This window comes from Epinephelus lanceolatus, chromosome 3 (genome assembly GCF_041903045.1).
Source record: "Epinephelus lanceolatus isolate andai-2023 chromosome 3, ASM4190304v1, whole genome shotgun sequence".
NCBI lineage: Eukaryota > Metazoa > Chordata > Actinopteri > Perciformes > Serranidae > Epinephelus > Epinephelus lanceolatus.
The window spans coordinates 38,416,536-38,440,768 of NC_135736.1; the positions used below are offsets into that span (position 1 = coordinate 38,416,536).

General features: G+C 40.6%; 1 protein-coding gene and 1 pseudogene across 1 annotated transcript; both read right to left on the reverse strand.

Moving 5' to 3' along the window:
* Window positions 1-435: 435 nt before the first annotated feature.
* Window positions 436-24,040, reverse strand: LOC117255399 (GTPase IMAP family member 8-like). The gene is made up of 5 exons (XM_033624275.2): window positions 23,889-24,040; window positions 21,032-21,651; window positions 16,689-17,282; window positions 16,516-16,535; window positions 436-1,979 (listed from the first exon to the last, which is right to left on the reverse strand). Exons 1-5 carry the CDS (start codon window positions 23,908-23,910, stop codon window positions 911-913), a joined length of 2,325 nt encoding a protein of 774 aa, XP_033480166.2. The 5' UTR covers window positions 23,911-24,040; the 3' UTR covers window positions 436-910.
* LOC117256054 (GTPase IMAP family member 9-like) lies at window positions 8,227-13,571 on the reverse strand (annotated as a pseudogene).
* Window positions 24,041-24,233: the final 193 nt, after the last annotated feature.

The following is a 24,233-nucleotide window of genomic DNA, read 5'->3' on the forward strand; positions in this document are numbered from 1 at the left end:
TTATTATTATTGATTGGTGGCATGTGTGAAACACTATTTCATCTTTATGTGGAGCTTAAAAATGACAAATCTGAATCTGAGTTGCTAATATCTGTCTCACACAACTTTTTAATACATTTAATACACAGGACACTTTATTACTGATACTTGATACTATAAAATCAGAATGTCACTCTTACCAAAACAGTAAGTGTCTTTCAGATGTTTTTCAGATAGTATATGAGTGTAGCTCAGGAAGGCAAACACCTCGATGTTACATTCATGTTTCTGTGACCTTCAAAAGACGGGAAAATAGCCGTGTGCCAACCAACCTCAGTCTACCCTAATTTCTTGGGGACAAGGCTGGCAGGAAAACAGGTACTGTTTCATATGAAGAAGTGTGTCCAACTTAGGATGAACTGGTGGTTGAACAGTTTATAATTAATTTGACAAAGGTTTGGTCTTAATATCACAACTTTATTTCTTGTTCGGTTTGGCACACGAACACAACAAAAGGATCAGTCAATTTATTTGTCACATGAAATCATATGAGTTACAATTCCAGTGAGATGCAATGATGTCAGGACCTTTAGTCTGTGCACAAAAAAAGACTGTTTGATGCAAAGCATAGCTTCAAGTATGAAATTATCTTTAAAATGTTAATGATATGCAAACATTTTACACTGTGAAATACTAAGTAAAACACTGAATAGCTCCTTGGCTGTTTAGGTTATATATATAAAAAAAAGCATGCAAAAAGAACCCTAGATGACAACATAAGAGTATGATATGATGAACAGCTCTACTTAGACACATAATATCAACTTTATGACAACTGACTCAGGTAATGAAAAAGGAAAATTGTGATTATGGTTCTGTAGATGAAATTTTTTTCTGGAGTGCTCCTCTCTAGTTAAACTGCCTGAACCACTCAAAATCTGAACAACTTCCCAAGCGCCTTTCCAAATTCTGTAATTCCAGCAACTACCAGTTTACCAGCTTTCACTATGAGATGTAATGGATTTCCATCCTCAGCTTCATCTCTGGCCTCATTTTCATACCTGGCCTGCACCTCCTTTCTTGCCTTGCTCAGCTGTTTCTCATGCTCCTCCCTCATTTTCGCCATCATGTCTTCCATCTGCCTTTCTTTCTCCTCTCTTTCTCTCTGTCTCTCTGCTGCTCTCTCCTCCCTCTCCCTCCTTCTCTCCTCATTCATCTCCTCCCTATCCCTCCTCCTCTCCTCATCTCTCTGTATTCTCTCTCTCTCCCTATCAGCCTGGATTTGCTCATTCATTCTCCTCATCTGTTCCTCATATTGCGCCCTCATTGTCCTCTCTATTTCCTCTCTTTCTCTGCGTATCTGCTCTTCTTTCTCTTTCAGGATGCGTTGTTTCTCCTCTTCGATTTTCCTCTCAGCCTCTTGGAACATCTCATTGGTGTAGTGGCTGCCTCCGTTCCGCTGGGTTAAATTTCTGATCTTCTGGAGCAGCTCAGTGACCTGAGAACGGTCGTTTGTCTTATTATTGAAGACATGGTACTGGCCATTACATCTGGCCACAAGTTCTTGCAGGTCAGGGCTTTCAGCCAAGAAGGCCTCAATCGGGGCTTCAAGAGAGTCACCATGAGTAAAGAGAACCATGCTGTATCTGTCTGCAGCCTGGCCGAAGATTTCTTGAATCCTCTGCACCGTCTGCTTTTCCTCCTCAGTGTATCGGCCCAGCCTGATGACCACCAGGAACACGTGGGGTCCAGGAGCAGCGTAAGAGATGCACTGGCATACATCTTTAGTTGTTTTGTCCATGCCGAACCTGGTGTCAAACAGACCGGGGGTGTCGATAACAGCAACCTGTTGCCCGTCCACCACAGCTTTGCCCTTGGAGCAGTCAACAGTCATAGACCTCGCACTGAACTTTGATTCAAAGTACTGTCGTCCCAGGATGGTGTTTCCAGTGGCACTCTTCCCAATTCCAGTCTTCCCCACCATCACTATCCTCAGCTCTCTGTTATTCTGAATGCCATATCCTGTGTAGAAGAATGAGTCACACAATGAATAAGAATCTTCATCAGGCTGTACATACATTGCACTTAATGCAGTTCATACAAAGATGAGAGAAGAGAAATGCCTTTTATCTTCTCTTCTCAATTTATCTTGCATACACTATTCAGTTCAAGTGAGTGTGTCTATGGCTACAGACACAGGAAAAGATATTGGGAAGGGTGCTTGTAGTGAACTGAGTAGTCTGCATCTGACCTCGTCTCAGTTCACCATTTACAGGAAGCAGGCAGCAGGTCTTATAATCGACACCCTTTTCAGCTAAACGTGGAACTGCAATGTGGAAACCTCCCCACCTATCCTGACTGACACACAGAGTGCCCCAAGGCTGAGTCCTAAAAACCAGAAATGAGTTAGTATTCTTGCTCTCCAGGTTCCCTTGTCTCAAAGACAATGGGTTTTGGTTAAATGCCTGAAATAACAGCTGAGGTTAACACAAGCTTAAAGGACATCTGTGTTTTAAAATACATCATTAAATACACCTCTCATCAAATTTGAAGCTTTCACGTGTCTTAAAAAGAGGTGGTTGCTAACAAGTGGCTAAATGAGACTACAGAACGTCATCGCACACCGACCACAGCCTTGTTGTGGTAGGAATGTTAAAATCATGTGACCATTGTGTCTTTGTTTGTTTATAGCCTAACAATAGCTTTTAACATCTGGTGTTTGCATTCAGGCCTCAATAATCATGAAAGTGGTGTTCAACTGTGGAGATTATCTTGCTGAACAAAACTTGTAAGCATCATAAATGTTTGTTTTTCTGCAATAATCCAAATTCAAATGAAAAAGTCCAATCTTCCAAAAGTCTAAAAAATGTTTAGGACAAGGGAAATTATTAGTGTTTTTGTTTTTAGTTGTTGTTGTTTGCATTTTAAAATAATTGGTAACTTTTTTTAATTTATTTTTTTATCTACCAGATGCCTCTTGCGTTAACACCAGGCAGATCATGATAGCAGCAGCAGCTACACTCATATTTTGTGTCCTGACAGGACACTCAGAGCAGAGGATCCTAGCTTGAGGTCATGCAAATTCCATCAAAATCAACTATTTAACCAAGATCTTATGACAAAGAAATGCGCAAGGCTCTGTGTTTTTATGCAAAAGGTTTTTCACACTTAGCATTATGGGAATTAAGGCAGAAGAATCCCACATGCAGAGTGAGAAACACAAAAGTGCCATGAAAACACGCAAACAAATGCAAAGTGGTTTTCTCTTTCTGTTTTACCCTTGTCTCCACAACCTCTAGAAGGGGTTTTTATTTGTTTGTTTTTTTGTTTTCAACATTTAAATTAGATACAAAAAATCATGTTTTATGTTACAATAAACATTTAGGCTCACTCTAAGTCACTGATGTTGGTTCACGTTTTGTTTTTGTTGTGGTTATTGTAAAAGTGGTCTTAAATTTCATCCTGAGTGATGCTGAAATATGCCTTTAACTGTAGGAGCCCTGTATAAAACACTCTGTGGTCAGATTATGATCTTGGAGCGAAAGGTTAGGTCTGAAATACAAAATGATGTGATTGTAGTTCTACCCGGTGTAAGTCTACAGAGGTAGTAGTCTATAGGAGCCACTGAAGTGCATTACATAGCATTTGAGTCACTGTTACACCACTGTCAAAACAAACTGTATGTTAAAACGTGGATACAGTGTCATGACTTACCATAGTTGCTGGTCATGTGTGGGTTGTAGTTGTTGCCCATGTGTGGGTTGTAATAGTGGTTGGCCATGTTGAGATTAGAGAGTACGGAGCAGATAGTGCTGCTGCAGTGAAGACAGAGTTCAGCCTGTGTGTGCAACAGCTTCTTTAAAGTGACACGAAGCCACACCCAGAGAACGCTGCCCTCGGTAAAAGTGAAACTAAAGTGTTCAGTGGCTACAAAAGGATTTTTTTTTTTATAGATGGGGTGTACATGAGATCGGTACATCTAATTTTGGATTAACAAAGAGAACAACAGCAGCTTCATCTGAATAATGCCTCACCTCAATCCCCATACGACAACCAATTATTTTCAGTTAATGCAGTATTATTAAGTTTATTCATCAGGATAAACCCTTGAGATGAACCATCTCATTTTCAGGGGGGGTCCCATCATACATACAAACAGATATGAATAACAAGAGACAAAACAAAGATATTAAAGCAACAAAACAACAATCAGCACTTTAACCAACACACTACAACTGAGACAATCCACACAAAATCATCACAAAGAAGAATAAATGAATAGCGTAGGGCCATCTGAAACATGCAATTTAACTTAAAGCAACCAAACCATTTATAAACATGTGAAATTATGTCAGGAATTGTGTATTTAAAAGCAAGTTATTCCAGTCTTAAGAAACCTTATACAAAGTAATGTATTAAACCTTGAGCCATCTCCAAAACACCTGCATAACCTGGAGCTGGAAAGCTTGAGAAAAAAAGATGATAATTAGCTATGCATAGAGTCATGATAATTATTTAATGCATGTCAAAGATGTACGTAAAAAAGTTGTTTTTTCTTCTGACCACATGCTGGCTTGTCGTCAGTGTTTTCTCTGACTTCTTCTTTCATTTCCAAGTTTCCGTTGCTGTTTGGATTCACTCCTCGGGGAAAATGAGTGTCCTCTGCAGTATTTATACTGAGGGGACACATACCACCCAATATTCAAAGAATGTCCCCTACAAAAGCAATCACGCACCACCGTCCAAAATTATCACTAGAAAATGTAATCACAATCATAAATAAACTTGAGAAATTGCTATTATTACAGCTTCCAGTTCTAGTTTTACACTGTACTTCAGTTCTGCATGTGGTTTGTGTAAGTGGTGTTGCCTTAGCTGCAGCAAGACTGCTGTGGGAAGGCATATTCATTGTCAAACACTGCACTGTCTCGCCATTTCATTACTTTCAGATGTGTAAAAGAGTGAAAACTAGAATGCAATATGAGTGATACATACAGTGGGCCATTGTTATAGTTTTTGTAAAATGTTATGCCCTAAAAAAAAAGTCATAAAAAGTAAAGTAAAGTGTGTGCACTTTTCCTGTGAAGCTTTCAATCATGTGCTCACTCCCTAAAATGATATTCATTCATCAAAACTTTGAGAACCTCTGATCTGAGATTTTTCAAAATGCTCTAGCTCTGGTCAGTTTAGCTGTTGAGTTTATAAAAAAATTCTCCTCTAGGGGGAATTTACCCTCTGGTAAAGAAGGGACTTTTCTCCCCGTGTGCATCCACCGCTGCTTCATTTCCGGGAAGTCCCTGTGTTTACGCTTCGCCGCAAACCTTGCTCTCTCCTCCCTGAGCATTTCCAAGAAATAGCAGTACTTCTTGCAGGCACTGTTGCATAAAGCAGCCTAAAGCTCCTCCCTCCTTTCAGTACTTAGGATAAATTGCAGCTCTTCCTAAACGTCCACTTGTGCTCCACCCATCAGGTGAAAGTGAAACAGTCTGGTAACAGTTTCTTTCTGAATGCCTGCACACTAACGGTGATTCTTGAAGCACTATCTCTGAAACCATAAACGTCTACAGCCACTCCTTTTACCGAGTCGACCAAACTGAATGCATGTTGTCTATTTTACACTCACTTTTGCAAAACTGTGAACATGTGGTTTTTACATTGCTACAGTATTTTTGCCAGTTGCCTTTCTGCACTCATTCATTGTCTTCTGACAAATGAAAACATTTTAAGATAATGAGTTCACTTACAAGTCAAAGCTTGTGTGGATGTGTGTGTGTGTGTGTGTGTGTGTGTGTGTGTGTGTGTGTGTGTGTGTGTCTTAAAAAAATTTCAAATAGTAATAGTAATAATTAGTCATGATTATTTAATTAGGTTTTAATTCATTTCTGAAATATAGGACATTTTGGAGTTTCATCAATTTTCCCACTGACTTATTTAAAACATTATGTTAACACAATGAACACAACTTGATAATCCAAGACACAGCTAGGCAGATTTATTTGAATAGCAAACATTACACACAAAAGCACCTCAAAGTATTTCATGAAATGCATTAACATTTTATCAATGAGTTCAACAAAAAGTACAGAGAAAGAAGTGAATATATCTACTGTTTAAATTTAAGAAAAGAGAAAAGCAGAGAATGACATGTTAACATTTAAGCGTACTGTGGAGAACACACCAAGCAGTAGTGAAGTGCGGCCTGTGGCGAGCTGCCGTGCAGTGTCTATGGAAAGACGCCGCAGCTGCTCTGAGCTGCAGCTGTTTGAATTTCAGCAAAGTGCCACCAAACAAAAAGCTGATCATAGTTTAACTTGCGGCCAGAGAATACTCACAACCAATCAGTAAACTGAGTCCTGTGGCTCCTGTGACATGTTGACCTGTGTTACAAAATATTTCTTTCCACCTGAAACACATGGACAAGCCCTCCAGACACAAATGAAAAGTAATTATTGCAGCGAGCTACAATTTGCCGCTGCTTTTCAGTGTAAAGCGAACAATGATGAGTGCTTCAGGTTCAGTCAGTGACACTGGTTAACGTAACAGTATTGAACATGGATCAAAGGTCATCAAAGGTCGACTCTTATAAACCAGAAGTTTGTTCCAGCTCTGTGGTGCAAAGTAACTAAATGCTGCCATTCTGTGTTTACTTTGAACTCTGAAGTCGCATAGTTGCCAAGTGAAACAAGTAGTTCAGGAAAGTAGTTCCTGGTTGGCAATCATTCAAAACATTTTCATAATATGGGAGATATGATTTGATGAATAATTTGCAGTGTTAAGGCTCATTTATAAAAACAGATACGTCCATTTCAAAACTTGTAAACATCACTGCCCTCCAACCTCAGTGCGTCCTTCATGATGGCGTAGATACAGCTGATGGATGGCACAAGACAGCAGAACAAATGAGGCAAAGATGGAGGAGGTTGTAATCAGAGGTGGGTAGAGTAGCCAAATATTGTACTCAAGTAAGAGTACTGATACTTTAGAACAATATTACTCAAGTAAAAGTAAAAAGTAGTCATCCAAATAATTACTTGAGTAAGAGTAAAAGAGTATTTGGTGAAAAACTACTCAAGTACTGAATAACTGTTGAGTAACGTCTGATTTTTTTGTAAAATAAGAACATGAACATAATCAATCAATCAAAAATAATAATCTGCAAATTCATGTATTTTAAACGATACCCCTTTAACTAAAACAAAAATAAATTAAATCTTTACAAATATAACATAAATCAAGGCACAAGAAACACAAATATATTCTTATATATATTGTACATACATATATATATATGTAATTATGTACTCAGAGGTGGGTAGAGTAGCCAAATATTGTACTCAAGTAAGAGTATTGTTGCTTTAAAACAATATAACTCAAGTAAAAGTAAAAAGTATTTTGCATTAAAAGGCAGCATTGTGGATGGTGGTTGTCTGTGCAGCCATTATATACGTACATCCCGACACATGGACAAAGAATTCTTTTCACCATATGACCGATTCCTTCCAGTCCGCCATTATTTAAACGTCCTCATCATCTCCTATGGTCGTATCTTGCTTGAACTAGGCCGACGGCGCTACACTGCCTCCACAATCTCTGGTGATACTGCTCCATTTCGTCTGTATCCGTAAGCTTTCAGAAAACGTGCACAGATATGGATGAAATTAACGGAGAGTACAGACAGAAGACTCTGTCCGACTCTGTATCTAACGTTGAGCATAAATGAGCCTTAAAATGTTGCACAATTGCACACATTTCTGCTGATGATGGTTCTTCTAGGTTTTAAACTGTAACAGTGGCAGCATGTTAACTTGAGGTAGCAATTCCTGATAAGCTGTCATTACAATCCTGTGTTATAGTGAGGGGAGAGAGGTTCGACCCTTTCTTCCACTTATAAATAGTCAAATTCACTTCAGAACACTAGCACACAAAAACAAAGACATGAGAACCAAATCAACTAATTCTACATGGTAGAGCATTTCTGAGGGCTTGCTCTGCAGCTTGTATTGCTTGCGCCACAGCTTCTGCTTCCTCTCTCTGTCTTTTTCTGTCCTCCTCCAGTTGTCTTTCACGTTCTTCTGCTAACTGTCTCCTCATATTTTCAAGCTGCCTCTCTCTCTCCTCTTCCTCTCTCCTCCTTTCTGCTTCTCTTTCCTCTCTTTCCCTCCTCATCTCCTTCTCCCTCCTCTCCCTCTCCCGCCTCAACTCCCACTCTCTCTGTATTCTCTCCCTCTCCCTCTCAACCTGGAATTGTTGATAAATTATCCTCATCTGCTGTTCATATTTCCCCTGTTATTTCCTCTCCACTTCCTCTCTTTCTCTGCGTATCTGGTCTTCATTCTCTCTCAGGATGCGTTGTTTCTCAGCTTTGATTTTCCTCTCGGCCTCTTGGAACATCTCGTTGGTGTAGTGGCTGCCTCCGTTCCTCTGGGTTAAATTTCTGATCTTCTGGAGCAGCTCAGTGACCTGAGAACGATCATTTGTCTTATTATTGAAGACATGGTACTGGCCATTACATCTGGCCACAAGTCCCTGCAGGTCTCCTCAATAATCACGTCTTTAAGAAGGTCACCATGAGTAAAGAGAACCATGCTGTATCTGTCTGCAGCCTGGCCGAAGATTTCTTGAATCTCTTGCACTGTCTGCTTTTCCTCTTCAGTGAATCTGCCCGGCATGATGACCACCAGGAACACGTGGGGTCCAGGAGCAGCGAAAGAGATGCACTGACTTATATCTGCAGTTGTTTTGTCCATGCCGAACCTGATGTCAAACAGACCAGGGGTGTCGACAACAGCAACCTGTTGCCCGTCCACCACAGCTTTGCCCAGGGAGCAGTCAACAGTCATAGAACTTGCGCTGAACTTTGATTCAAAGCACTGTCGTCCCAGGATGGTGTTTCCAGAGGCACTCTTCCCAATTCCAGTCTTCCCCATCATCACTATCCTCAGCTCTTCGTTATTCTGTATGCTATATCCTGTGTAGAAGAGTGAGACACACAATGAATAAGAGTCTACATCCGGTTGCACTTAATCCAACAACTGGACACATCTCTTCTGCTTCTTTGAGACATCCACAAAAGAAAAGTGTTTGTGTGGGGATCAAGTTACAAATCTTTACAAAATAAATTCACCAGATTTATTTTTCAAACTCTCCATTTAATATAGATCAGTGTACTTTTGCACCTCTCTGGCTTTCTGTCCATGATCTAATACGGCTGTAAGAGCCAAATCAAATGAAAATATTTTTTGCAGTTTGCATAATATTAGTTAGCGTTTGAATACGTAGGGTTAAGATGTAATTTTCCTGTGATAGCTTATCATTTGATATGAATTTAATATGAATTTTACTGCGCATGTCTGATGCCTGAAAATGTACGTCAGTGATTAGACAGGTGTGTGTTTTTTGTTTGACACAGGTGTGCTTTGATTCAGACAGTGTGAGCAGTTTGGATGTTAACAGCTTTTTACCATGTCCAAGCCCTGTCAAAGAGTATGACTTGTACTGCGCACCTTTTTGTTGGATTAAATTCAAGGACAAACTGCAGTCATGTCTGAGTGAGTTATGTTAATCTATGGGTTGGATACGAGTTTGAAAACCGTCTACTGCGCACGCTGAAGGAAGTGGCTTGATTAAAGAACAAAAACAAAAAACTGAAATTTGCCACTACAACGCCAGTGATCCCCTCTACACCCCCAAGTAACATAAGGATTATCATCCATGCTGGGTCTTTTGACATTCTACGAAGAAAAACAGTTTCTCCAGGAGCAGGGAAAAGTCTTTTTTCAGGATCTCAGAGCCAGAGTGACTGTCAGTCACAAAATGTGTTCATTTCTGGCACCATTCCAACCCTGGGGAAAGGAATTGAGTCTTGTACCAGACTCCTTGCCCTGAATACATGGATACATCGGTGTGCTTCACTCATGGGATAAAGTTTATTGACAATTTTAACATCTTTTGGAACTGTAAGGATCGCTTTCAGCGTGATGGGATTCATCCGAACATCACTGGATGCAGACTACTCGGGGCCAACCTATGTCATGCTCTTGGAATGCCATACCAAAACATAATGGACAGATAAGAGCCAAGGACAAGTACGGGGCACAGAGACAGACAGCATGCATCTCTCCCCCTTCACCTGACCCTTTGCTCCACATCACCCAAGGCATTCAGAGGATGTCCCTGTCCCAGTCAGGGATCCAACAACCCCCCTCCTGCCCTTCACCACAACCACCAAGGAGCCAACGTCCCACCGCCATCCCCTACGCCCCCCCCCCACCCCCACCCCACCCCACCACCACCACAATCACCACAGAGCCAGCGTCAACCCTCCCCCCCTCCACCACGCTCACCAATCAAGGAGTTAGTTAAAGCTGCCACACTAAAGCTCAGTCAAATTGATGAACTCTTAAATAGTAGCCCTAGATGTCATCACTCAGTTGCCTGTCAGAGATGAGACAGACCCCATGCCGCTTCCTTAAACATATCGGCGATCTTAAATAGCTGGTGGCATGGTGACCGGCTGACTCCAGTTATGTGTCAGCCACAGACTGTGTCAGACAATGTTAGTACACTAAACTTAGCTTTATTAAATATCAGATCTCTGGCTGGCAAGTCACTATTAATTAATGATTTTATTATCAAGAGAAACCTTGATTTTATGTTTTTTAACTGAAACTTGGTTAAATGAAAACAACAGTGCAGCAGTACTTCTTGAATCAGCCCCCCCAAACTTCCATTTTATCAGCTCAGTTAGAGAACTTAGGAAAGGAGGTGGAGTAGCCACTTTATTCAAGGATGTTTACCAGTGCAAACAGTTGTCATATGGGAAGTTTGAGTCTTTTGAATATGTTGCACTGCAGTTGAGATCCTCCTGTCAAACAGTATTAGTAACCATTTACAGGCCCCCAAAATATAGTGCACACTTTGTTGATGACTTTTCTAAACTATTGTCTGTTGTTTGTATTAATTTTGACTGTGTTGTTATAGTGGGTGATTTTAATATTCATATTGATAATGCCAAAGATGGCAGTGCGAAAGAACTTTTCTACATCCTGGACAACTTTGAACTTTCCCAGCATGTAACAGAGCCAACACACAACAAGGGACATATTTTAGATCTAATTATTTCCAAAGGGCTCAACATTTCTGAGGTTGTGGTGACTGATGTTGCCTTTTCTGATCATTACTGTGTTTTCTTTAAAATGTCCATCTCCGCTGACACCAGTAAAATTACAACAGAGGTAATCAGAAAACGCTATATCAACGAAAACACCTGTACACTATTCACCCAGGATTTTATACCCACACCAGCTGTGCCCTCAGTCTCTGTCAGTGATCTGGTTCATAGTTTCAGCTCTAAAGCTATGAATATTATGGACAATATTGCCCCCATGAAGGTCAAAGTTGTCTCTGGTAAGAAAAAACCACCATGGAGGAACGCCACATGGGTAAAAGCTCAAAAAAGAGAATGTAGAAAAGCAGAACGCAGGTGGCAAAAAAACAAACTCCAGGTTCATTATGACATCTATAAGGAAAGTCTGCACATCTATAACTTGGAGCTAAAAAGGGCGCGGCAGTCCTTTTTCTCTGAGATTATCAACAAAAATAACAACAATGCACAGACTTTATTTACTGTTGTTGACAGACTGACAAACCCATCAGCGTCAGTCCCTCCTGAACTGCTATCCACCAAGGCATGCAATGACTTTGCTTCTTTTTTCACAGACAAGATTTTAAAGATAAGACAGACAGTCTGTAACTCCAACACAGTGGCTATTTCACCTGTGCCTCATAAGACTACTCCAGTTAATTTGACACTTTTTCACCCATTAAATTATGCTACTTTGACAGATATAGTTAGAAACCTTAGGTCCACTACCTGCTGCTTTGACACTCTGCCTACAAGCTTTTTTAAAGATGTTTTTAACTGCATAGCATCAGATATACTACAGATAGTCAACTGTTCTCTTCAGTCAGGCCTTTTTCCAACGGCCCTGAAAACTGCAGTCATTAAACCTCTCTTAAAAAAGCCTAATCTGGATGCCTCAGTAATAAATAACTACAGGCCCATATCAAACCTACCATTTTTAGGAAAGATCATTGAAAAGGTTGTTTTTCAGTAACTTAACACCTTCTTGGAGCGAAACAATTCCTTTGATGCCTTTCAGTCTGGATTTTGAGCACATCACAGCACTGAGACTGCCCTTGTAAAAGTTTTAAATGACATTCATCTGAGCAGTGATGCATCAAAGATTTCGGTTCTGGTATTACTGGACCTCAGTGCTGCATTCGACACAGTTGACCATAAGATACTGCTCGACAGACTAGAAAAGTTTATGGGACTTTCTGGCACTGTGCTAAATTGGTTTAAATCTTATTTACAAGACAGGGATTTCTTTGTGTCACTTGGCAATTATGAATCTGTGCAAACAAAAATTACATGTGGAGTTCCTCAAGGGTCTATTCTTGGGCCTCTTCTGTTCAACATCTATATGCTCCCCCTTGCTCAGATTATGGAATATCATAACATCTCCTACCATACTTATGCAGATGTCACTCAACTTTACATAACAGTGTCATCAGATGACTACAGTCCCCTACATCTGCTAAATAAGTGCACTGACGAAATCAATACGTGGATGTGCCAGAATTTTCTACAACTGATATACACAGACAAAACTGAGATAGTTGTTTTTGGCCCCAAAGAACAAAGATCAAAGTGCTCACCTTGACACCATGACACTAAAACCTACAAATCAAGCCAGAAATCTTGGTGTAGTTCTGGACTCAGACCTAAATTTCAATAGTCACATTAAGACAATTACTAAATCAGCCTACTACCACCTTAAAAACATAGCAAGAATAAAAGAATTTCTGTCTAAACAAGATACAGAAAAACTTAACTTATTGTTAGGATAATCTGTAGCTATTGTTTTTATATTTGTCTGCTGTTGCTTTTGCTTTGTGTTTGCTTTTTAAATGCATTTTCTGCACTGTTTTTAACTATTTATTGTCTTGCTTTTAGCTTTTGTTTTTAATGATCTATTGTTCCTTTATTTTAATGTATTTCTCTTGTAAAGCACATTGAATTGCCTTGTGTATGAATGGTGCTATATAAATAAAATTGCCTTGCCTTGCCTTGCCTTGCTTTCCAAAGTGCGGCCGAAATATCGGGAGAACAAGCAACGATCTCATACCGTGCCTGAAATCTCACGAGAACAAGCAGCAACAGCTGGAAGGCAGAACCGGACAGCAGCCTGAAAAGTTCATTCATTTATTTTATGAAAGATTTATAGAATAATGGCTGACTTTTTGCCAGACTTCGACTTTGTGGAGGAGGAATTTGATTTTGCAGAGTTTGATGGCCGCCCTTATTTATTTGAGCCAGAATACACTGACAAAGAGCTCCGTGAAACTGAAGAATGGAGGAGGAGAGAGAGAGAGGCGCAACAGGTAGAGGACGAGAGAGGAGGAATGGCTGCTGCAAGGCTGCGTAGCTCTGGAGATTGGTGGTGTACCTGTGAATGCTGTGCTCCAATGCCCACGTTGGGGTCGTAGTAGTTGCTGGCCATGTTTGTGTAGTAATAGTGGTTCGCCATGTTGAGGAGGTTAAAGAGTACGGAGTAGATAGGCCTACTGCAGCTGAGGTGAAGACATAGCTCAGCCTGTGTCTGCTGCAGTTCCTTTAAAACGGCGCCAAACCACCCCCACAAATAGCTGCACACGGTGAAAGTGAAACTAAAGCTTTTTAAGCTTGATGAGGTTACAGGGGGATTTCTTTAACAGATGTATATATATATATATATATATATATATATAAATTTTTTTTTTTTTCTGCATAGTTACTCACCATAATTAATTAATCAATTAATTTATGCAGTGTTTCTGCACCCAAATTGCCTTGAAATGTTTCGAAATTTGAGCCTTTCCCAAAAACACCTGCATGACCTGGGGCTGAAATCTTTAGAGTCAAGACTAGGTCTTAACTAGGACTATCTTATCTTACTATATAATGATGAAAACTCTGTCTGTGGGTCTGTTTTTCTCCTCACTGACTTGGTCAGTCCATGTGGCACAGTGGTAGAGGGTCATGGGAGGATGCGAATGAAGCAATATTACATCAATTGGCCAAAGGGGGGCGCTATAGCAACCAATTGAAATTGCAAACTTTGAATGGGCATATCTCATGCCCCGTATGTCGTAGAGACATGAAACTTTGCACAGAGATGCCTCTCCTCATGAGGAACACATTTGCCTCAAGAACCCATAACTTCCAGTTATACAGATTTTCCGCCATTTCGAATTTTTTGAAAAACACTCGGTGAACATAATCTAGGGACCAATATCTAAAGTTCCCTCTTGGCAAAAGTTGGAAAACTTACTAAAACTGAGCTTCTATAAGGCAATGAATATTGCGGAGGGCGTGGCTCGTCACATAAAGGTGTATAACATCTCAAGGGTTTCACCGATCACCACGCAACTTTGTAGGCATATGACCACACATAATCTGAGGGGACCCCTCCATTATTGACCCCATCAAACAAAATGGGAGCGCTAGAGAGCTAATTTCTTATCTAGGCCTAACCGCCATATTGATTTTTACTAAACTTGGTAGATATGTAGAACAGGACGCCTCAAGGTGACTGGAGAAATTTAACTCTAATTGGCAACTGGGTGGCGCTATAACAACAGAAAAATGCTTAAAAATGGCTAAAATGGTGACCGATCGCTGTGGCTCCCCCTGTGGTCCAATGTTGTTGGGTTTTTTTTCTAATTTTTGGTATGATTAAGTCATGGTATGGTATGCTGTACATAATCATGGAAACTGTCAGTGTGTCATTCTGTCAGTCAGTCATTCTGTCTGTCACACGTTTTTCTACTCACTGATGTGGTCAATCTATGTGAAACTGCACATAGGCATTGAGGACTGGCATAGGTAGAAGGTGACAAAGCTACCAATGGGTATAGACTAGTTTATAATAATGTACGTTACTTCCGTGACGTCACCCATTGGTTTTTGAACTGCCATTTTAAAACCTTGAGGTTGGCATTTTGTCCATCACCATCTTGGTTTTTTGGAGCCAGAAGTGACCATATTCGGAGGAGGGAGGGGTGGACACCAGCAAATTGTAATTATTGGAGGATTTCTTTTTACCTCTTGCTGTCAAGAATAAATGGAGATTGCCTCCAAAGATATCCACAGTCTGGGCCTCTTCATGTCAGCACAAAACTCCATCAGTTACATACACTCAGTCATGGACTTTCACCTTGAGTTTCACTAACAGAGCTGCCCTTATTGTTGCGGTCAAGCCCAAAAACTCATGTAGGCTAAACTCATGTTAAATGAAGAACAATAAGTATAAACACAGTCACACAGCAGAGGGGACATGCTTTTTTTGGAGCTGTACCCACTGATCATTTAACACAACCCTCCTCTCTTCAGTTGTGACACGTTAACCTATGTAACAAAGTATTTTCTCCCACCTGCAACACAAAACACGCCTCTCGGCTGCAGAAAAATATAATTATTGCAGCGAGCTGTGCTTCGTCGCTGCTGTTTTCAGTGTAAACATAAATAAAAGTCTTAAATTAATGCAGACAAACCATGAAAACATAATAAAAAACCAAGACACTCCATTGTCAGATTGAATAATCTCATTTATTTATTCCTTGAACACAGGCAATTTAACAGACCAACGCATACTGACTATAGGTTCTTATCAGGGTCTGAGAAACACATATAGCAGAAGTTTTTTCTAGCTTTGTGGTGAAAAGTAATTAAACGCTGTCATTCCATGTTTACTTTGATGGATGATTACAGAGTTGCCAAGTAAAACAAGTAGTTCAGGTTCAAGTTATTGAAGTTACTGGTCGACAAACATACAAAATATTTTATTTCATTAGGCTTATTATTTGATTATTAATCTGCAACATAAAATACTGCAGGCATTCTGTAGCTCAAAGCACCAAAATCTGTCATGTTTCACAAATCTTTTGAATTTTGTTGCTAAAGGAGGTAGTGAACTCGTTGTCATTTGTCAGCTTTTCAGTGGTAGCCAATACAGTACCTGTATTATCTGCATTTCTGCTGATGATGGTTCTTCTAGGTTTTAACGGTGTCATTTTCAAAGTTAATGGGTATGTTAACTTCAGGTAGAAATGGCTGATAAGCTGTCATTACCATCCATGAACCATGAGAGGAGAGAGGTTCAACCCTTCCCTCCTCTTATACATTTAAATAGTTAAATAGTTTTTTTCATATCACCACACGAGCACACAAATACAAAGACTTGAAAACCAAATCAAAGAATTGTACAGTCATCTTGCTGAGTGTATACATGCACTACTTGCCGCTCTTCTTGCTGTCTCAACCTCTCTCTTTCCTCCTCCAGCTGTCTTTCACGTTCTTCTGCTAACTGTCTCCTCATATTTTCAAGCTGCCTCGCTCTCTCCTCTTCCTCTCTCCTCCTTTCTGCTTCTCTTTTCTCTCTCTCCCTTCTCATCTCCTCCTCCCTCCTCTCCCTCTCCCACCTCAACACCCACTCTCTCTGTATTCTTTCCCTCTCCCTCTCAGCCTGGAGTTGTTCATTAATTCTCCTCATCTGTTCCTCGTATTGCTTCTGTAGCTTCCTCTCTATTTCCTCTCTTTCTCTACGTTCTTGCTCTTCTTTTTCTCTCAGGATGCGTTGTTTCTCAGCTTCGATTTTCCTCTCGGCCTCTTGGAACATCTCGTTGGTGTAGTGGCTGCCTCCGTTGCTCTGGGTTAAATTTCTGATCTTCTGGAGCAGCTCAGTGACCTGAGAACGATCATTTGTCTTATTATTGAAGACATGGTACTGGCCATTACATCTGGCCACGAGTTCCTGCAGGTCAGGGCTTTCAGCCAAGAAGTCCTCAATAGTCATGTCTCCAAGAAGGTCACCATGAGTAAAGAGAACCATGCTGTATCTGTCTGCAGCCTGGCCGAAGATTTCTTGAATCTTTTGCACCGTCTGCTTTTCCTCTTCAGTGAATCTGCCCAGCCTGATGACCACCAGGAACACGTGGGGTCCAGGAGCAGCGAAAGAGACGCACTGGCCTACATCTTTAGTTGTTTTGTCCATGCTGAACCTGGTGTCAAACAGACCGGGGGTGTCGACAACAGCAACATCTTGCCCGTCCACCACAGCTTTGCCCAGGGAGCAGTCAACAGTCATAGACCTTGCGCTGAACTTTGATTCAAAGCACTGTCGTCCCAGGATGGTGTTTCCAGAGGCACTCTTCCCAATTCCAGTCTTCCCCATCATCACTATCCTCAGCTCTTTGCCATTGTGGCTGCTATATCCTGTGTAGAAGAGTGAGTCACACAATGAATAAGAATCTACATCAAGTTGTACACACACTGGACTTAATGCAATTTAAACAAAGATGAGAGAAAAGACCTTTTTTTCTGCAGCTTGGAGAATCTTCTCCACGGCCACTATCCTCATATCCACAGCATTTTGTTACACATGGCAGAATAAATAGCATTTGAATAAGAATGAACGCTCTAGATATTAATATGCTTTCATGTCACATCATGCAAACCTTAACAGTTTTCAGTGATAAAATTATAACTCTCCTTAATACACTATAAGACACTTAGTACTTTAACATGGTGAACATATTATTATTATTATTATTATTATTATTGATAATATCGAGGGCTCTGTGTTTTGAACATTAAAACCTGACCCTGAAAATGAGCATAGCATGTCTCCTTAAACAACATGAGGATAGTAGTATCATTAGTCATGACTTACCGTTGCAGTATTGGCTGCCCATGTTTGGGTTACAGAGTGCAGGCGCTCGCACAGGTCCTGGTGAAGATGTAGAGTCTGTCTGCTGCTTCTGCTCTTTGTCTGGTGGTTCTGTGCAGTAAACCACACCTACATATAGTGATACAGTGGACGTCAAAGTGAAAGTGAAACTGAACTTTGGCCGGTTCAATCAAAGAGGGGGATTTCTTTACAGCCTAAATGGGAAAGCAGAGACAATATGTTGTTCCACTTTTTGAGGGGATGTGAGAGCTTTTGGGACAGTGACTTTGGACAATATTTATAACCCTCATCTATAATCTGAAACATTTTAACTTGCATGCTGTCATCATTCTACAACACCCCTAACTGAGAGGAAATCAAAAAGGTTTATTTATTGGCACAAAGACATACACACAGATCTCATTTCAGTGAGTGTTTGCTCTCTATCTGTTGTGTTATAACTGCAGTGTAGCGCTGTACCGTAAGAATTTCCTGTTGAGGTCATTTGTCTTTCAAGTGTTTCGTAAAGTAGGCGGCGTGGTTTTACTGTATGGAAGACCAACTCTGGCTTGTTTGGAAGTAAATAAGCACATGAATAAAATAAATGATAATAATAAAATAAAATAAGAGATAAAATCAAAGAAGGAAAAAAGATATAACCAGAAAAGGACACTCAGACAATTCTTCTAATTCCTGCAGGTGCAGTGTGTGTTTGAGAAGTGTCCCAGAAGTGAAAACAAGCTATTTGCGACGGAGCCACAGCATGTTGCACAGAGCAGATTGATTTTATTCAGAATTTGTATTACTCAGGATCAGTAATATTGTTTTTGGAATTACCTGGTATAGCACACAGGGCAGCTATGTTCTGCAAAATTGTTTGTAAAAATCTGAGGATCATTTGGCAGAAGGACCTAAGGTGTAAGCAATGAGGAATGGCTGAAAATATTATCAAATACTGGCTGATAATCTATGTTGGAAATGTCAGACAGAAACAGGAACATTTCTTCATGCAGTGTGGGAATGTAAACTGGTGAACCTATTTTGGGAAAAAGATGTGGACACGCACACACCCAATAATGCTGGTCAACAAGAAGCCCGTCTATATGTAACAGGATCAATATACAGCAGTAATATGTGTAACAAAGTCAGATGTACATTTGTAATATTAAGTGTTACAATTACACAAAATTTGTGTAGATGTCATGACCTGACCTTAAGCCTCCATAGTCAATATGTGGAACATTTGATACTCAGTTTCTGTACCCCTACGTTCACCTTTAGGGGTACCACACCTATAACAGGGGTCTCCCACCTTATCTCTGCCCTTTTGCTGTTGTACTCCAAGAGAGAGGGGCTCGAATTAGTTGTAACTGATGGAGGATTTTGTTTTTACTTCTTGCTGTCAGGTATGTTTTCTGTGATTTATTGTATTTAACTGAATATAACATGGCCTCTTTGCTGTGGTACTCCATGGGAGAGGTGCTCGAATTAATATGGTCCTAACTGACTCCATCGGTCACATATACTCAGTCATGGACTTTCACCTTGAGTTTCACTAACAGAGCTGCCCTTGTTGTTGCGGCCAAGCCCAAAAACTCATGTAAATACATGTTGAATGAAGAACAATAAGTGTAGACATAGTCACACAGCAGAGGGGACATGCTTTTTCTGGAGCTGTACCCACTGATCATTTAACACAACCCTCTGCTTTTCACCTCTGGTCGGGGATGTATATCCTCACGTGATGTGTGTCTTTGGCCAGTGTCAGAGCCAAGTTCCAACAAGGGAGAATTTTGTCATTGGGGTGGTACCTGTTTGGACATTGACTTAAATTGAAGTATTACACGTTACATTGTCTTATATCCACTTTCTCCTCATAACGGTGGTGGCACAGATGGCTGTTCCTCAAACAAACTGATGAGGTCATCTTCTCTTTCCTCCGCATATCAAAACTAGGACACAAAATCTATAACACCAGTTTGATAGCTCAGATGGGTCTCGATGACAAGGTCATTAACATTATATTTCATGAACATATTTGGGGCAATACCATTAAAAAATAGAAACATACTTTTGAAATATTAAATGTGCAATTAGGCTAGAAAAAAAAAGAACTAATTCCATTATAAGTTAAGTTTTAATTACATTTCAAATCATTTCATAAATTATTGGTTCACTTATATTTTTAAAAAATTCATGATCAATTTATCAAGTTGAAATTATTTCTGTAAAATAGGACATTTTGGAGTTTAACCAATTTGTACAATGACTTGTGTAGTGCAGAATGTAACAAGAGTGCTGAGCTATAATCTAAGACATAGCATGACAAGTTTATTTGAAAAGCACTTATTATACTCAATAGCAGTGTTTTATAAAGTGCATTAACCTCATTAAACAGAAGGTACAGAAGAAGAAAGGAATATAAACTACAGTTTCAAATTATTGCAGAGACCTGCACTTTGCCGCTGCTTGGTGTGTTTTTTTTTTAGCGCAAAGCGAGCAATGATGAGTACTTAAGGTTCAGTCGGTGACACCGGGGAACAAGTTTGTCCAAGTCTTAAAACATAAATAAAAGTCTTGCAGACAACCATGGAAAAAATAAAACACAAGATACTCCATCCTCGGATTAAATAATCTCATATATTTATTCCTCGAACACAGGCAATTCAACAGACTCTTGGTTCTTGTCAGCAGAAGTTTTTTCCAGCTTTGTGATTAAAAGTACCTAAATGCTGCCATTCCATGTTTACTTTGATGGATGGTGACAGAGTTGTCAAGTAATCTGTTACTTAAGTTACTGGTCGACAAACTCCTCACATAAATTTTAATAGTTAAATAGTTTATTTTGTACACTAGCACACAAATACAAAGACATCTAAAACAAATCAGTTAATTCTACAATTACCTCCTCTATGCCGCCGTCTTTGCCACTCTGCATGCCGTCTCTGCCTTTCTCTTTCCTCCTCCAGTTGTCTTTCACGTTCTTCTGCTAACTGTCTCCTCATATTTTCAAGCTGCCTCGCTCTCTCCTCTTCCTCTCTCCTCCTTTCTGCTTCTCTTTCCTCTCTCTCCCTCCTCACCTCCTCCTCCCTCCTCTCCCTCTCCCGCCTCAACTCCCACTCTCTCTGTATTCTCTCCCTCTCCCTCTCAGCCTGGAGTTGTTCATTAATTCTCCTCATCTCTTCTTCGTATTTTTCCTGTTGTTTCCTCTCTATTTCCTCTCTTTCTCTGCGTTCTCGCTCTTCTTTCTCTCTCAGGATGCGTTGTTTCTCAGCTTCGATTTTCCTCTCGGCCTCTTGGAACATCTCGTTGGTGTAGTGGCTGCCTCCGTTCCTCTGGGTTAAATTTCTGATCTTCTGGAGCAGCTCAGTGACCTGAGAATGATCATTTGTCTTATTATTGAAGACATGGTACTGGCCATTACATCTGGCCACGAGTTCCTGCAGGTCAGGGCTTTCAGCCAAGAAGTCCTCAATAGTTGTGTCTTCAAGAAGGTCACCATGAGTAAAGAGAACCATGCTGTATCTGTCTGCAGCCTGGCCGAAGATTTCTTGAATCTTTTGCACCGTCTGCTTTTCCTCTTCAGTGAATCTGCCCGGCATGATGACCACCAGGAACACATGGGGTCCAGGAGCAGCGAAAGAGATGCACTGACTTATATCTGCAGTTGTTTTGTCCATGCCGAACCTGGTGTCAAACAGACCAGGGGTGTCGACAACAGCAACCTGTTGCTCGTCCACCACAGCTTTGCCCAGGGAGCAGTCAACAGTCATAGACTTTGCACTGAACTTTGATTCAAAGCACTGTTCTCCCAGGATGGTGTTTCCAGAGGCACTCTTCCCAATTCCAGTCTTCCCCATCATCACTATCCTCAGCTCTTTGCCATTGTGGCTGCTATATCCTGTGTAGAAGAGTGAGTCACAGTGAATGAGAATCTACATCAAGTTGTTCATACATTGTACTTAATGCAATTTATACAAAGACATACAGTTTGTTCTGTATGGAAGAGTAAATAGCATTAGAACGAGAATGAATGCGCTAAATATTATCAGCCTTTTATGACAAATCATGCAAGCTTTAACAGTTTTCCCAGGAGCAGTAATCCACGGCACATTTATATGCAAAGTAGGTTACACCTTCAAAAAATGTCTCCTTTCTGAGAAATAATATTTTCATAAACTGACTCGGGGAATGTGACAAGGACGAGTCCGTAGCTCAAGGGCCCAGGTGAGCCCAATCAGCTGATGACCATGTCAGCCAGCCGACAGCCGAGGTTGGCCAGGACAGCCTCCAAAACAGTGGGAGGGTGTAACATATTTACTTTAGTTTTGCTTGGCGTCATCCCAGCTAGTCACTGATCTTGACCTCTAGCACATATTTTTTGTGTAAGTCCCTTATGGAGGGTTTTTCATACAAATATTTGACAAATAATATGGCCTGCTGTACAGTTAATTTACCGGCCATCCAAGAAGTCTGCCTCTTTTTCAGTGAGTTAGCTCATTCCCTAGCTAAATAGCCAGCTCATGAATTAGCCTTGGGTCAGACCAGCTGTGCTAAAGATGCTATGCACAAGCTATCCACAGTTATTAATACGTCACGCATGAAAACATTTATGATGCAGTACTTTTGAACCAAAGGCGTCTCTGTGAGGTTGGAAAATAAACGTCCACCAAGTTAGTTAGCTAACGTTCTGTTAACATTAAAACTCGCCATACTAATGCTAACGTAACATTAATGCTGGACCTGGTTAGGTACGAGGCAGGGCCAAGCACCTGCTCACTCTGTTTGGAGTGGTTGCGGTGGTTTCCCTTCGTGACTTATGGCAACTTATGCACTGCCTGTTCAAGGCGGGAATTTCGTGCAGTTACTCTGCTGCGTCATTCTTTATAAAGGGTACAATCACGGAGTGAGGGGTAGGGTTGTCTTGCGTTTACGTTGGAGGTTTTAACAGCACCAATATGACATCTATGTAAAAGGGACAGCCAACAGGACGGGAAACACGGACAGGACAGGTGTGATGTTTTGACAATGCGTTATGTGTGCGACCCACCCCCGGGACATTTAAAAAGCAGCAGTAGCAGTTAGCAGCTAACTCAAAGAAGAGCAGTGGCGTAAATGTCCGCTAATTAAGTAGACATTAAGCTTCTTACTCTCTGAGCAGATGCAGGATCAGCTGCTGTATAACAGGGATGGTAAATTATTATTATTATTATTCCCATGTTATGTTATTGTTTATTCACATTAAAGGCTGATGCTGTTGTGTTACATGTCAGACCTATCATGCCTCTTTTGCTTGCGGGATGCCTGCATGCTGTCAAAAATCATGCCCAGGGGCAGCATGCAGAAGGAAGACGGGAAGTTAAAGAAGGGACTCTTGTTTTATACAGTCTATGAGAATAGCATATACCGGTAGCCTATTTGTTAGGCTTAGCTAGCTTGGTAGCTTCAAGCTAGGTGTGCGTGTTTCAGCTACCAGGCTTCATTCTGCACTGCCTCAAGTCTGCCCATGCTCCACCTCTTTTTGGATTAGCCAGGACTTAGGTGGAATCAGGCACTGCTCAGATGGCGAGGGCAAAGACCCTCCCACTCTTCGGAAACCTATGGGGGACGTCACAGAGACTACATCTATTATTCATACAGTCTATGTGTGTGTGTGTGTGTGTGTGTGTGTGTGTGTGTGTGTATAAAACTTCTAGAAAGAATAATGGAGAAAAATGGCAGCACCGTTAAATTGGACAAAGAACAAAGGTGCTGTCAAAGCTGGAGAACTGATTTTGGGTTGGTATTACTTTAGTGTCAAAGAAGTGGGTGACATTAGTCCATATAAATGAAGATATATTTATGATTCTGGTCATTTACACTATGACTCCTTGGCTTTGTGTCTGTCACTTTACATGTCAACTTTGTGTGTAACTGGAGGAAAGTCTTGCCGTCCAACATATCAGCTTTCCCACTAGTGTTGTTAAAACATTTGAATGAAATTATAGCTCCGTAATACACTATAAAAGACACTTATACTTTAACATTGTGAAAATTTTACATTTATTTAAAGGTACGAAATAAAAGTATGAAGCTGAAAATGAGCATAGCATGTCTCCTTGAACAACATGAGGATAGTTATCATTAGTCATGACTTACCGTTACAGTATTGGCTGCCCATGTTTGGGTTACAGAGTGCAGGTGCTCACACAGGTCCTGGTGAAGATGTAGTCTGTCCGCTGCTTCCCGTTGTCTGATGGCTCCATGTCAGTAAACCGCACCTACATATAGTGACACAGTGGACAGCAAAGTGAAACTGAACTCTGGCTGGTTTGATGAAATGAGGGATTTTTTTACAGCCTAAATGGGAAAGTACAGACATTATCTTGTTCCACTTTTATGGTAGTGTGAAAGACTTTGGGACAGTGACTTTGGACAATATTTATAACCCTCCATAATTTGAAACATTTTAACTTGCATGCTGTCATCATTCTACAACACCCC

Coding starts and splice junctions, on each gene's coding strand:
- LOC117255399 (XM_033624275.2), bottom strand. CDS start 23,910: ATGGGCAGCCAATACTGTAACG. Junction 21,652..23,888: donor GGGCAGCCAATACTGTAACG/GTAAGTCATGAC, acceptor TCTTCTACACAG/GATATAGCAGCCACAATGGC. Junction 17,283..21,031: donor TCCAAGAGGCCGAGAGGAAA/ATCGAAGCTGAG, acceptor TATAGCAGCCAC/AATGGCAAAGAGCTGAGGAT.